The sequence below is a fragment of the Echiichthys vipera genome, assembly GCF_963691815.1.
Source record: "Echiichthys vipera genome assembly, chromosome: 17".
Lineage (NCBI taxonomy): Eukaryota > Metazoa > Chordata > Actinopteri > Perciformes > Trachinidae > Echiichthys > Echiichthys vipera.
Genome location: NC_139842.1, coordinates 23,042,602 through 23,057,398, shown reverse-complemented (window position 1 = coordinate 23,057,398; position 14,797 = coordinate 23,042,602). Strand labels below are relative to the sequence as shown.

Below are 14,797 nucleotides of genomic sequence, written 5' to 3'. Positions count from 1 at the left end.
TATATCCAATGCTTGTTAAGATATATCAGGGACAATAGAGGTGGACCAACCATCTGACCGACATTATTATCCACACAGCCATGCGTCAAAAAGAGGTGATAAAAGTGCTTTTAAATGCTTTTCCTTTTGTTCCTCATCCGTTCCCAATAGGTATGGTGTGTAACATCCTTCTGGACTGATATAGATAAATATAGATTTATTTAAAAAAGTATACAACAGATTAAATCGCATATCAATATACTTTTGTAAAATTAGAAACTCGAGGAGCTCCTACACACCGTCTTTCCAGAGCTCAGCCACAAACTTGTCAGTCGACTGATGCAGCAGGGTGGCCACATTGTCATTCAGGGGATCCATGTTCTTCATCAGCCATTCATCAGCTTTATAGTCCACCTTAAGAAACACAGTGATTCATCAGCATTAGTTTATATGTTGGACAACAAAATGTCAGACTTTGTTTACATAAAAAAATCTCAGAAACATACAGGCTAAAAAATTATGAAATGCTGTTTTTTTCAGAATTATAACAAATGATAAACGTGAATACTCTCGAGGCAGTGAGCTGCATTAAAACCCCAAACAGGCTGAAATAAACTGTAAATACCAACAATGACCACACAGGTTTTGAAATCCTGACAGCAAAAACCTCAAAATAACTCAGATGTCATTCATGGACTTTGCTTTATGTCACCCAATTCTTTTCCCTTCGTTGCTGCTCTACCCCATTGTAACAGTGTAAAAGAAAAATACTTTAAAAATACACTTCCAGAGGACTGTGTTTCAGTCTGATTAATTGCTGCTGGTCTGTTGCTTCACCTGTCTGCTGCAGTCTGTGTAATATGTCTTAAGTGACAGCTGGATCTGGCTCTAAAATTGTTTCCAAATACCACACAGTGTTTTAACTTACAGACAGAACCAGATGTGCTGTATGTGCAACGTGGGACAACAGATTCAATGAGATGAAGAAAGCACAGAAAATAAGTGATGCACCATACTGACATAAGAATCACTGTTGGATTATATCTAAACTTAATATTTCATTGCACCAGGGTTCAAATAAAGCGTTTTATATTATGTGCACATTCTATTTGACTGACAGCACAGTGGACTCTTAGTGGACCATCATGTGGTGATGGGATTAGTCTCTGTAACATGATGATGACTTGTACTTGGATGTGTTTTTCAAACGTCTAACGTACTATGAAGAGTATTGGATTAGAGCAGGACATAATAAGTTAAATGACACGGTCAGCAACCAGAGAGGAGAAATGTAAGATCTCCATATGGATTTCATTAGAATTCTGGAAAGGCAAACTCACAATGTTTGCTCTTATTTTCCTATGCAGTATCACTCTGTCATGCAGTGTTTATTTGATTAAGTTCAAATTTAATCCTGGCCTCAGTACTGCATACTGGATTCTTGATATTAGGCTGAATCTGAGATTTCCACCTGTTTGTCATGGCAAGGCTCAGGTCCAGGACTGATGCTCTTCACTGAGTTCATGTGCACATATGTGCAAGACAGGAAAAAGAGACAGGTAAACCTAATTAAACTACCACTCTAGGGATGATATTAGCTTTCATGCTGAAACTGACAAGCGCCCTCTCTGGAATGTTGTAGAGTATCGTTTTCTCTTTACAGACGGCAGACCACCACACAAAGGTGAAAGTTGAAAATCTCCGTTATGTAACCGCCAAGCACCAAAGACTCAATCGCATCCCAATGTGAACCAGATGTAGGTTTCCTAGAGCAGCAGTATGACAACTGGGCTATTGTTTTTAGGCAATGACCTGGTTAACGGCGCCTCAGTTGAGCTAAGTCTGTGCCTCTGAGAAAGCTTCAAAACAGGCCAGAAAGAGAGTTGTTGCATAAGGAAAACACATAAAGGGGATATGAATAATGGTCTTCAAAAATGCCTGTTGCGTTTTTTTGTAGCTTTTAAGAGCTCTCTTCTAAGAATACTTAGGTCCAACCAGCTATCATTCTCAAGGGAGCAGTCAGAATGCAAGACACCTTTATGGGTCTGAAATACATACCCTCCCTGCATAGTGAATGATGCAGAAGTCAGCTTTGTCCTTGAGCTGACGGGGCTTCTGAAACTTGGTGTGCGTGCCCTGCTCCTGGAGCACCTTGTCTATAAAGGTCTTGTCGGTGGCCTTCGGAAACCAGCACTCCTCATCCAGCAGAGCGAGGATACCAGGGGGGTTAGTCTGAGAAGACAGAATTAATTTAACACACATTTTCATCGGCAGACACATACAGTCACACACATACAGTAGATGGAGAACACTGACCGGCCTCTCAATGAGGTCGATGCAGGGCTGCAGGTCCAGGCCGAAGTCGATGAAGCTCCACTCGATGCCCTCCCTCTGGTACTCCTCCTGCTCCAGGATGAACATGGTGTGGTTGAAGAGCTGCTGCAGCTTCTCATTGGTGTAGTTGATACACAGCTGCTCAAATGAGTTCAGCTGGAAGGAAGCGTAAAGCAGACGTTTGTTAGTTACGGTCAGATGACATGTTTTCTTGTTAATCATTGTGTTTTCTTTAGATGAGCCTTAGATGACATGAAAAATGTCAAATGTTTCAGTAAAGCAAGATTGATTTTTTAAAAATTCAAATGTAAAGCAACTCACTGAAACGGAACATTAGGTATCATTAAGCTATTTATTATTATTTTAATTTATTATTTATTTAAATTATCAGCAATACTGATACCAAACATGTTTATTTAAGTATTTATTTTATTTTTTATTTATTCTTTATTTTCTCATTGTTCATTTAGAACTGGTTGACAATGTCAGACATTGGATCTATAATGTATAATGAAGTTAAGCATTCTTTAAAACAGATATTTGTTTAGGAAAGTGGCCTGAGTATCTTTGCAGAGTCATTGGTGAAAAATCCACATAGAAAAGGTTTATTTTCATTCCAGCTAAGCTCAAACACTCACTATATCGGCCGCCATATCGGTAATCGGTACATTTCCCCCCTTTAACATCAGTATCTGTATAGGTCTTGGTCTTAAAAATTCCATATACAATCCCTGTGTAAATTAACTAAACTACAATATCTAGAAGGTAGTTTGAGTCGGTAGGTAGAAGGTAGTTTTGTGAAAACGAGTTTGTTTGTAAAGCACCACAATGAAGCACCTCAAAGATCTCAAAGCCAGCGATATCCAGGATGCCGATGAATGATGCACCCTGACGTTTGGTCCTGTCCAGGGCTTTGTTGATGCGGTGGACCAACCAGCGGAACAGCCGCTCATATGTTGCCTTGGCCAGGGCTTCTACAGCAAAGTCAGCCTGAGGAGAAAAACAGGGCGAGTAGCCATGAGAGACTTCAGACGCTTCATAAAACAAACCCCATTGAACCATGAGTGGAACTATTAGAATAAAAAGTGTGTGTGCGGATTTATCAAGGTATGACTTCAGACCAATAACAAACCCTTAGGAAGATGATTTAGGAATATTTTTACTTATTTAACAGTTAAAAAATAAATGGACATTGAATTCAAACATCCTCATTGATAGAGTGAGATGGCACCTTACCTGTTCTTTGGTCTGTGCCTTCTGTACGTAGTCTCGTCCCACCTTAATCCTCGGGGTTAGGATAGCTCTGGTGAACTCCATAACATTCATTCCAAGCAGGTGGCAGAGCTTCTGCGCCACTGGGAGTGCGAGGGAGCAGGAGGCATGGGATTTATCTTGATATAAGTGTAGACTTCACACTGGTTTACATATATTGCTTAAGATTAATTTAAAAAAAAATGTTTTTTTACTACGACCTTCAGAAATCAGTTTTATGCTTGGGACAAATAATTAAGTATGTAATGAATAAGTCTGAAAGCAACACCCCTGGATGTATGACCCAAAATCAGCATATCCTAGCTGGGTTGAGACCTCAAAATGGGTCGAGGGTTTGTTTAAGTGAGTTCTTATGGGTCTGACCCCAAGACAGCGTATTTAATAGAACTAAGTGACTTTCTTCTGTCTTAGACTGAGAGGTGAGATGTGGTCACACTATAGTTCAGACAGCAGGAGCATCTGATGTTGCTGACATGAGCCAAGCATTCCAATAACAGGAGACAGACAATCTAGTGTAATCATGTTTCTAATAAAGCGTATGCTCACAGTGAATGAGAAAATTGTTAGAGCATGTATGCATATGGAAATGATGGTCTGTTTTCCACCACCTGTTGTGGTGTCAGCTGAAGTATCAGTCATCTCATTTCACTGGATACATGAATCATGACTGACACGAGCAAGGAAGGGTGTGTATACAGTATGTGTTTTACTTTAAATGGATGTTGAATGTTTACCTGTGTTCTCGGGCATGGAGGCCTGATCAGTGTTTCTCTCTTTCTTAAAGACAATGTTGCCAAACTGCAGCACCGCAGAGACCACCTTCAACATGCCTGGTGAGGATAAAATAACATTTGAGTGATCCCCAGGGGGGAAATTAGGTAATGGCAGAGTAAGAGAGGAAAAAAGGGAATTTAATTATAGAAAGAGAAGGAGAATAAGAGTGTTTCAGGGCACATCTGGAAGCACTACTCACAGACAATCTCGTCATGGGAGAAGCTCATGATGCGCATGGCATCCAGAGTCTCCTGGAAATTATCTTTGTCCTGTTGGCCAGGGATGGTAATGTTACCATTTGACATGAAACGGTAATTGTTAAAGCCTTCGAGGAGCAGGTCAGCTGGAGAAGGAAAGGAAAGAAAGTGTATGAGTATTTTAATGGCAATTTTAAACAGTATCCTCTTATCTATGCTTTAGATCTAAGATGTTTGTCTTCCCATTTCATGTGCTGTGCTGCATTTTGGGATAGTGTTTGTCTGTTAAGTGTATTAGGAACATGATGCATGTTGATTCACCCTCATAATAATTTAAACAATTTAAATGATTGTTTGATGGACGGAAACAGTACAGTGAGGTATGTGTTAAATTTATATCCATGTTCAGTAAAGACACTTCATTCTACACTCAGAGAGTAGGCAGATCGGGGAAGAAGAGATCAAATGGTCTTTGAAATCGACTGATTCATAAGAAAAATGCGTGATCTAAACATGTTCTGCATCATCATGGAACAATGTACTAACAAGGTTAATTAAAAGTTAACGAGGGAAACAGATTAGTTGGCCGGTGCTAATTAAAACCAGCTTCATTTAGCTTTATTCCTCGCTTCAGGTAAACTGACATAAACAGGAAACCTCACTGATACTTTCATTTATCCTTTTTGCTCCTTGTAGCAGTTGTCAAACACTCACTTCGGAGATGCTCTCCAGCCCCAGCCAGCAGGCGGTAGAAAATGTGGAAGGTCCTCTCATCTTTGGCCTGTCTGATGGCCCTCGACTTCTCCAGAAGGTCTGAGAGCAAAGGTTAAGGACTGACCAGGAAATTACAACATGAAACTGAAACTGTTGTAGTCAATGTCATTATTATAAAGAATTGATGCTCATGAGAAACAAGAGTGTAAGGTAATCTTTCTTCTATGTACAAGTGTTGCAACAAAGAAATATTATCCTGAGGAGCTCCATCCTTTATTTTCCTCACGAGGCATAAACAAATGAATTGGAGCTCAGTGCCCTCTGGCTCCATCTGGAGAATATGCAGAATGGGGAATGGCATTCTTGTGGTTAAGTGAGCATAAGCTGTGGTGAGTCTTACAGCCTAACCACCGCTCTCAGATCTGAACTCAGCATATGCTCCCTTTGTTGTGTGTGAAACAATCCTGTGACCGTCCGCTGCTTCGGCCTGTCCCAGTAATGAGGATACAAGTTTCAATATTGGCCCCTACAATGTATCCTGTGACATCAAAGTTGATTCTGATGAACTTCCCCTGCAGGAAACAAGATGCATCTTTATGTTAAAACTTGAAACTTCACAGGTTTATCTAAAAAGTCTATGATGTTAGCGTGTACTGTCCTGTACTGTATGTGTGTGTCTGTCATATATTCCTCCTCCCTTCTCTAACCATTACATTTTAAACACAGTTGAGAACAAAATGCCTATATTAGGAAAAGTCAGGTTAACAGATCAGAAAGAATTCCGGCATGTCTGTGGTTTCCTGACAGTGAAAGTGTGTGCGCCCATCTGTCCACTGGTCGTCATTGCTTCTCATCTGAGACAGTCAGTCATTCATGAGGACTGACCACCATGGTGGTTAACCTTGGCCACATGGTTTACTTAGTCATGCAAAAACAAAATGCTTAGAGTGGCAATTGTTGTGTTTCCTGTAACTCATCACTACAAGATCAGAGATCACAAAATATAAAAAATACAGCACCAGTCAACTTTAAAATATTAGATTCTTCAGGAAATTATGGTATCAGAGAACCAGGACTTATGAAACAAGAGAGATGTGAGGTTTATGTTTATTTGTTTCCCTTCTGGACACTATCTGTACATATGTTTAAATCACACAGATGACAATTTAAACAGAAACTTTGAACTCACGAAGCGAGATGAGTTGTCATTTTTCACTGTCTTTGCATTTCCAAAAGATTCAAGGATAGGGTTGGCTTGCAGGAGCTGGCGTTCCAACTCCCCCTGTGGAGAAGGACAGAGAGGTAAGAAGCCAACTAGCTGTCAAACATTTCATATGTCTTGCACCACTAATGAATCACTATAAATCACACGTTTTCTGTGTCTGCCAAGACATACGCAAGCTGGTGAGGCAAAATCAATTCTTTGAAACAGAGCAGTAAGAAATGTAGCCACGTTAATATGCTAAACCAATCTTTCAGGCAGTCAGCAATTTATCACGGCTCTGTTGGCTTTACTTTAGTCAGCTGCAGTACAATGTGATTTTTGTCAGGGGAACTCCACAAGTTTAACAGGCCAATACAACCCAACAGTTTGACGGAACTTGTGAAACCACAAAGGCAATAGAGAGAGAGTGTTTCGACCATGCCCTACAGTGAGTGGTTAGTTTGGCTTGATGAGTGACAGCCTTCTTCCGGCCTGCACATTCCTATGGCTGTGATGATGCAACCTATATATTTGAGGACTGTACCACCATGATGATAATGATGGCTTATGCCCAAAGGTAGATAGGTGGTTGGGACATTCCCTGCAGCTCCAGAAACCTCTAACTCCACAACCCATGACACAATCTCCTCAATCCAGGGCAGTGACAGTACAGAAATAGCCCCTACTACACATCAGATCCTGCCTTGAACTGACTTCCGCAAACGCCTCTGGAGTTCGACAGCCCAGGGTAACAGGGTGGCTGGACAGAAGTGGCCATCTAAACCGGTTGGGTCTCCTCAATTATGGTATAAATCATAATCATGGTTATTTTTGGTCAATCTTGAGATCATGATGATGAAACACAATTACTAACTGACTTTGGAAACGTCATGCATTTTTTCAACTGATACCGTTTATTTATTTTATATCCAGTGTTTCCCCTACCATTATATTAGGGGTGGCCACGCAATAGTCTCCATGCACAACCAAGATCTAAACCTGGTCGCCGTATGACTACAATCTGATCCCATCATAGCCAAAATCTTACTCACATTACTCCATTATATATCGAAAATATACCTTTATCACGATGTGCAATATTAACATGTCCAGAGCTGTAAGGCAAAGCTCTCGATCTACCGGTCAGTCTTCATTCCTACCCTCACCTATGGTCATGAAAACTGGGTCATGTTTGAAAGAACGAGGTCGCGGGTACAAGCGGACAAAATTAGTTTTCTCAGGAGGGTGGCTGGAGTCTCCCTTAGAGATAGGGTGAGAAGTTCAGCCATCTGTGAGGAACTCGGAGTAGAGCCGCTGCTCCTTTGTGTTGAAAGGAGCCAGTTGAGGGTTTTTGGGCATCTGGTAAGGATGCCCCCTGGGAGGTGTCCCAGGCACGTCCAGCTGGGAGGAGGCCTCGGGAAGACCCAGGACTAGGTGGATGAGTGAGTGAGTAAGTGATTAACATGTGCAATATACGAATCGCAAAACACAGCTCGAAACGGATTAATTGTATATATTTCCATATGTCATTTATTAGGACGCTCCATGTCAACATATCTGGCCAGTTTTGTGGATGTATAAGTGTCACTGTGACTCAAGGTCAAGCACAAGGAGGTGTGTCAAGCTACCATAATAGCACGAAGAGAGACAAGCGCTGAGGGAAACGTCAGCGACGAAGGAGAACTCGTGGCTAAAAAGAGCAGCTCTTCTGTTATTTGGATACAGGAGAGACAAAGTGTTTCTCCTAACAATGATGCCTGTGAATTCAGCGAGCAGGGACGGCTCCGTGATTCTGATAAACAAATTGGACCGAAGATACCAGATTCCATCTCAGAGTTTACACAGACAATGGTACTAGACAATGGAGAGACATTTCACTTGATTATCATTAATTTTTTTATAAGTTATTTATTTAACATTATTTGATATGTATTTATTTAAACAGTCCAGGCATTAAGACTTCCTGTTTTGTTTAGAGTAGAAGAAAATATTTGAAGGGGAGCATGGAAATTAAAAGTTAAATTATTCATATTAATTTCAAGACAGTACTGGGAGATAAAGTTTCCTCTAATGGAAAAAGGTGGTAGGTGTTGCTGATTGTACCTTTTGCATTAGAAAGCATAGGCAATTCCCGTCTGCCTACCAAATTATTTTTCGTCTGCTTTTGCATTAAAACTGTAAACTTTTAATACTTGTTTATATATCTCAAGTCATATTGTCATCGAAAAAGTCAATTACAGTATCGCAAATCGCAAGTTCAGAGGAGGTGCTGCTCAAACAAGGAAGTACGTAAACATTATAACTGAAAATATAAATATATTTCTGCAATTTCCCAGCTTGGGATCAATAAAGTATTTCTATTCTATTCTATAACATCATCATTTTTTATTGACACCTTGTCCTCTGAGTGTTAAGTAAGTTGGTCAGAATTGATCAGTATGACACAGAAACAGGATACAGAAAAAAAGTTTTCTGACTGACCAGGTTTACTCTGCTAGAGATCTACAAAGTTTACTCTCTCAGGCCAATCCTATGAGCCAGACATGGACAATGTGGTCCTTCACACAGCATTTTGATATTACTTGTCCGTCTCTCCTGACGTGGATTTTTACTGAGGGTGTCGTCCTATTTTTTTCTTTTATCTTTCACGCTCTGAATGAAATAGAAAAACCTGTGCATACATTCCTGTAAACCTTAAGAATAAACAGGCATTCCCATTTGTCTTCCTCACTGAGAGAAATATGAAAGTCTGGTCCCCTCTAGTCTGCTTTATCTCTTCTACACTGCTTCATCTCCCCCCTTTTCAGCCCCTTCCAAACCCCTCTCCTCCACCTTGTCTACGCTCTCCCTCAGTCCCTGGTTCCACATTCCTCTGGCCTCTGCTCAGAGGCAGCCGTAATGCAACGCAGAAGCATAGCAGCATTAAGGCGAGTGTGGATGGTATACTCTGGCAGGGGAGCCCTGAGGCCCCGAGTTACAGCTACTGAAACACAGCACATTAAACTAGCATTCACCCCGGATTGTGTGTGCTCAAAGCTGCAGGATTAGGTTGCAGCGAAGTCTCTGCTGCTTTAGTTTTTACATTTAAAAGAGGACACAGAAACATCAGGTATTGGTTTAGGGGAGAAAGAAATATAGCTACCGGATAAATCAACCTGAGAAGAGGTGAGCCAGAAAATATCAAGTATTATAGAGAGATAGAATAAGGTGTTTGGGTGAATTCAGTTCTGTGTCAGCAGAGTCTCATTTCTGTTACGTCTGATAATATTATCACAGACAAAGCTATGGAATAGGCCAATGAATTATTAACTGAAATGCTCTTCAAACTACACACATGCACCTAGACTACATCACCAGTAGAAAACATGCAGAAATGTATGAAAGATTGAATCAACTGCCATCATATTTCTTCAAATTTGATATTTTAATTTTACATATATTTACTTCACTAAAATGTAGAAAGATGAAGCTAGTCATAAAACATTGGAGGAGAGATGTTTAGTGCTGCTGTAGTCTGATTTCACAATTCATGTGCTTTTCATAAACACCATATTTATCCTAGAAACAGCGGACGGGTGAACTGCCACAGAAAGGCTATACAGAGTCAGTTAATACTTGACAAGCGCTTAATGTGAACAGTTTTAATGACAGGTGTTTCTAATAATACATCGCAATTTCAAGCTGTTCTAATAAACCCCAAAGCAACTGATGAAACAGTGTTTTAGTATCATGAGCCTGCAGGTTTATTGGCAGATTCAGTGGGCTTGAAATAATCATGTGAGAAGACTGAGCCGGCACAAACAAATACCTCATAAAAAGAGAAGCTTCGTTTAGTCTGTCAACATTATTATGGCAGCGGATGAGTTTTAGAGAGAGGGGCATGCACACATACACCAAAAACGGACCACACACTTTTGAGAAAGCGGGAGATACACTTGCCTGGAGCTTGAATGCTTTGGGAGATTCGGGCTGTTTGTTATGGATAAACAAATGCAAGAGTTAAAACGTGAAGCGCTCATGTCAGACACAAGCCACAGGAAACACCAGTACACACTTGGCCCAGCGTTGGGTACACTCTCGCAGAATAGCATTGGATGACAAGCAGGAGGAGTGACCGGGCAGGCTATATCAAAATCTATAAGGTTAGCTGTGGATTAATACACAACTTGTTATCAGCTGAATATCAAAACTAAGCTATGCAATAATTGAATTTGGACTAGAACACAGCAACATTAGCATTCTTTAATTGACATTTTGGGAAATACACTTATTTTTATTCTGGTGGAGCGTGAGATGAGAAGATTGTTACTACTGTGTCTGTACGTCAGTATATGCAGCTACAGCCAGGAGCTGGTTAGCTTAGCACAATTTAATGTGAGGTGTAAAAACACTAAAAACGTTGCTCTGCTGCCTTGCATTGCCTCTGGTTCAATCAGGTATTACTAATGTAAATTTTTAAACAGATTGTAATTGTTTTTTAGTTATTAAGCCCTGGAGGGCTGCATAGCCACGTGTAGAGAGAAAAAAAATAGAAAAGATGTGTAGCAACTTTAGCTGATTACAATCGATGCTCCATTTGTTGCTCCATATATTTTGGCCAGATATTTAATAGATAAACATGAGAGTGGTATTGATCTGATCGTTATTGTCTGGCGTTAACTTGAATAAGTCTGTTTCCAAAAATGTCAAACTATTTCTTTAAATTACAAATAATGATGTACAGAGGTAATTCAGAAATACAAGGTCATTCAGTTTTTAATTACTGAAGTGAAAAACTTGACTATCAGCATGGATAGTTCAAATGGGATGTATGGAGAGGGGAGGAGAGGAGAGAAGAGGAGAGGAGAGGAGAGGAGAGGAGAGGAGAGGAGAGGAGAGGAGAGAAGAGGAGAGGAGAGGAGAGGAGAGGAGAGGAGAGGAGAGGAGAGGAGAGGAGAGAAGAGGAGAGTATAAAAGGAGTATAAAAAGTGTAGGCAGTGGGGCACTCACAGGAATGTTGTGGTCTTTGCGTCCTTTGTGTGAGGAGGCAACGTGGGCCAGGTACTGGATGACCTTCTTCGTGTTTTCGGTCTTGCCAGCTCCTGATTCACCTCTGAAAACAAAAGGGAGAGCCAGCATGGATATACACTTGGACGGACAGAGGGAGTAAAAGTGTGAGTGAATACTGAGTGAGTGAGAGAAAAGAAACAAACTTTATTTTTTAACTTTGTTTCACTAAAAACAAATAATTACAGCGCAATTGTTTGCAATCATGAATAACAGGCATTTAGATGTGAGGCATAGCCACATTACAAGAAATAATCTGTGTAAATTGTCCACTATTTAGAAAGGTACAGTCAAAACACTGTAAAATCCTAACCAAAATAACCAGTCATTATGGTGGCCAAGAGTGATTGGATGTTCCCCAAGGAAATAATAATCAAAGAGAAAAGGAAGAGAGGTAGAGAGAGTGGATGATTATCAAGCTATCTGTTGTTGTTTTCCCAATCCATCCATTTGCCTGTTTTACTGGAGAACTCTGTGGTTTGGTGGGCCAGTCTCCAAAGTTTCCAGGCTTTGCTTTTGGGCCGTCTCTAATGATAGCTGTGTTCAGGCTGGGCCATCAACAGCTCCCACAGTCAGGTCCCAGAGCCCAAAAAAACAGGGCCAACATCAAAACCAGGCCAGCAATGCTGCATCTAGCTACATACCAGTGGCTTTAGTCTAGCTGGCTATTATCTCTACTGCACAGAGACCACTGCTGTTTTAGCTGCCGCAATACAATTCGATGGGCGAGTCCTCAAAGACAGGATACAGACATAGCAATATAGGTCAAGTAAGTTACACATCCCAGTTTGGCTTGATGTCTTGATAGTATTATAGTGTCAGTTATATTTCTCATGGACATGATCATTAGCCGACTTTCACACATTATATCCTTTTTATGCCTTTGTGCCAGCGATAGGATTTTGTTTTTGGATTGTCCGTCGTCCGTCCACACATTCATCCGTCCCATTCTCGTGAAGGCGATGTCTCAAAAACCCCTTGATGTAATTTCTTCAAATTTGGCATAAACGTCGACCTGGACTCATAGACCAACTGATTAGATTTTGGTGGTCAAAGGTCATTGTGACCTCAAGTCCATCCCATTCTCGTGAAAGTGATATCTCAGGAATGTCTTCAACTTTGGCACAAATGTCCACTTACGGATGAACTGATTAGAGTTTAGTGGCCAGCAGTCAAGGTCACTGCGACCCCACAAAACACAAATGTCTTATAGGATAAAATAATGACATTTTATATCGTAAAGGTCAGAGGACAACTTCACTGTAACGTCATAATGTTTCTTTCCATTATTTAACTCCATAACTCAGGAACAGACGTGGAGACATTTGGTCGGATAGGATTGTGAAGTATCCATGTTTTAGAATTCATAGCTGTTTTGCAGTAAAATCCATATTTGAAGAATTGTCTAATGTCAATGTTGTGTTGTTCCTGTTGCTCTGGTAGTCCAGCACAAGCTCATTGGTTTTGCTAATTTTCAGCTTCAGGTGATCGTTGTTGAACAATGTGAAAAAGCTCTACGTCTCACGTGAAGCTGAGTACAGTGAGTGTCTTCACTCTAAAATCATCCTTTGATAATTCATACACGTCTATTTATCAGTTAATACAGGGACACAAGTACGAGGAATTGGCCATTCACACAAAGCCTGGGTCTGCTGAATACATCCCTGCTAAACCACATAACTACGAAAGACCTTCTTTAATTCTAAGATATGTTAAAAATGCGTGTGGCATTTTAACTGGATTAACAGTGGTTGTTGCAAAGCTGATGCAGTCTTTTTTATTCTAAGACTAAGTACATTCAGACCTGGATAAACACAGATTTGAGCTGGCCTGAGGAATCATTTTCCTTGCAGGAAGAGTAGCATCCGAACCAGTACTGAAACCATGTGATGCTACTCCTCTTCAATGAAATGTAGATTTTAGTGAAAGTAAAATAAGAGGATAGATCAAACTTTATTGATCTCATGAGGGATATTTAACATTACAAATAAGACCAGAAAAAAGGTAATAGTGTCGTTTTCTGCAAGAACGGATTATCTATTTCTCTCTTTCTTTCACAGCTGCTAGTGAGAGGGGGTCATTTTGACCACATACTTCACTGTTGCGATTTTAATATATTTTATTATACATTCACTTATAACTAATGTCTTTTGTACTGAAATCAATAAATCAATCGTCTTTACGGTAATGAAGCTGGGTGACCACCCTACAGTGGGGTGACTACTAAAAGGGCCCCACTGTCACCAACAGGGGGTGTCGTTTTCTGAATATAGGACAGATTATGCAACAGCGTTTGTCTGCTCATTGGCAGCGTCAGTGGAAGCCACATTGAAAGAGTGTGGAACTTAATTACGCTCTGCCAAAGAAGATGAAGGCAAGGCACCAAACCGCACTCATAACTGCCCTCAGTATTGGGTAGAGCTGCTGCACAACCCAACATCCACAAAAAGCTATTTGAAACCAGTCTTTAAATAAAACAGCAGGACGACGGGAGCTGGCCAACTGACTCAGGGAGAGAGAAACATAAAGGAAGAAGAGCAGAGGGTTACTTTACAGAGACAAAACCACCACGGAACCAGGTAATTCAGAGGTGATGGTCCGTGTGAAGTGCTCTCATTTACTTTATTTTATACACTTGCAATGCTTATTACTACTCTTCTTCTTCTACTTCTTCACTGTAAATTCTATGAGAACAGTACGTGTGACCCTGTTTTCACTAAAGATAACACTATTAAAATGCAGCTATTTCATTTTTATCTTCCAGCCCATTAAGCTGCTTTACCACCAGAACCACCTTACCATCATCTGTCCCAACAGAGAAATGACCTCAGGAGAGGAGAGGAGGACAATTAAAAGAGAGTTAGGAGTCGAGGTACTTACGTGCAAAGGATTGATTGGTCCTCACGATCTGTTCAGAGAAATCAGAAAAACACAGTCAGCATCTTTCCACCCTCTCTCGGGTTTTACCCTTCAGTACAACTAGAATAATTACAAAGACAGCGTTCTGTGGTCAAGCTGTTGGACGATAACACACTCAAATGCAATCCAGCTTAACCAGTTCTTTTTCTTGGTACAGGGCACAGAATCAACAAGCAAATACAGGAGCTACGCTATGTTGGGTAAGGCTGAGAGGGAGGATTGCTCCTAAATGAACACAACTGATATTGATTTTTCCTGAGAATAATGGGAATCATTGAAATGCTGCTCCATAAACACCAAAGTCACATTAATCCGGTGTGTGTGTGTCAAGAGTACGTTTAACAGCCAACAGGCCATT

At 40.6% G+C, this 14,797-nt stretch overlaps 1 protein-coding gene across 1 annotated transcript in view; it reads right to left on the bottom strand.

The window, feature by feature from the left end:
* Positions 1-14,797, bottom strand: part of LOC310959899 (myosin-10-like) — a 59,828-nt gene that overhangs the window by 17,537 nt on the left and 27,494 nt on the right. Inside the window, exons 4-16 of the mRNA XM_083931423.1 lie at positions 14,401-14,428; positions 11,464-11,566; positions 10,414-10,443; positions 6,460-6,552; positions 5,779-5,842; positions 5,271-5,369; positions 4,559-4,702; positions 4,320-4,415; positions 3,550-3,668; positions 3,151-3,303; positions 2,296-2,469; positions 2,038-2,211; positions 279-393 (exon numbers count right to left, since the gene is read on the bottom strand). Coding sequence (XP_083787549.1) covers positions 279-393; positions 2,038-2,211; positions 2,296-2,469; positions 3,151-3,303; positions 3,550-3,668; positions 4,320-4,415; positions 4,559-4,702; positions 5,271-5,369; positions 5,779-5,842; positions 6,460-6,552; positions 10,414-10,443; positions 11,464-11,566; positions 14,401-14,428 — 1,392 coding nt within the window. The remainder of the gene's footprint in view (positions 1-278; positions 394-2,037; positions 2,212-2,295; positions 2,470-3,150; positions 3,304-3,549; positions 3,669-4,319; positions 4,416-4,558; positions 4,703-5,270; positions 5,370-5,778; positions 5,843-6,459; positions 6,553-10,413; positions 10,444-11,463; positions 11,567-14,400; positions 14,429-14,797) is intronic.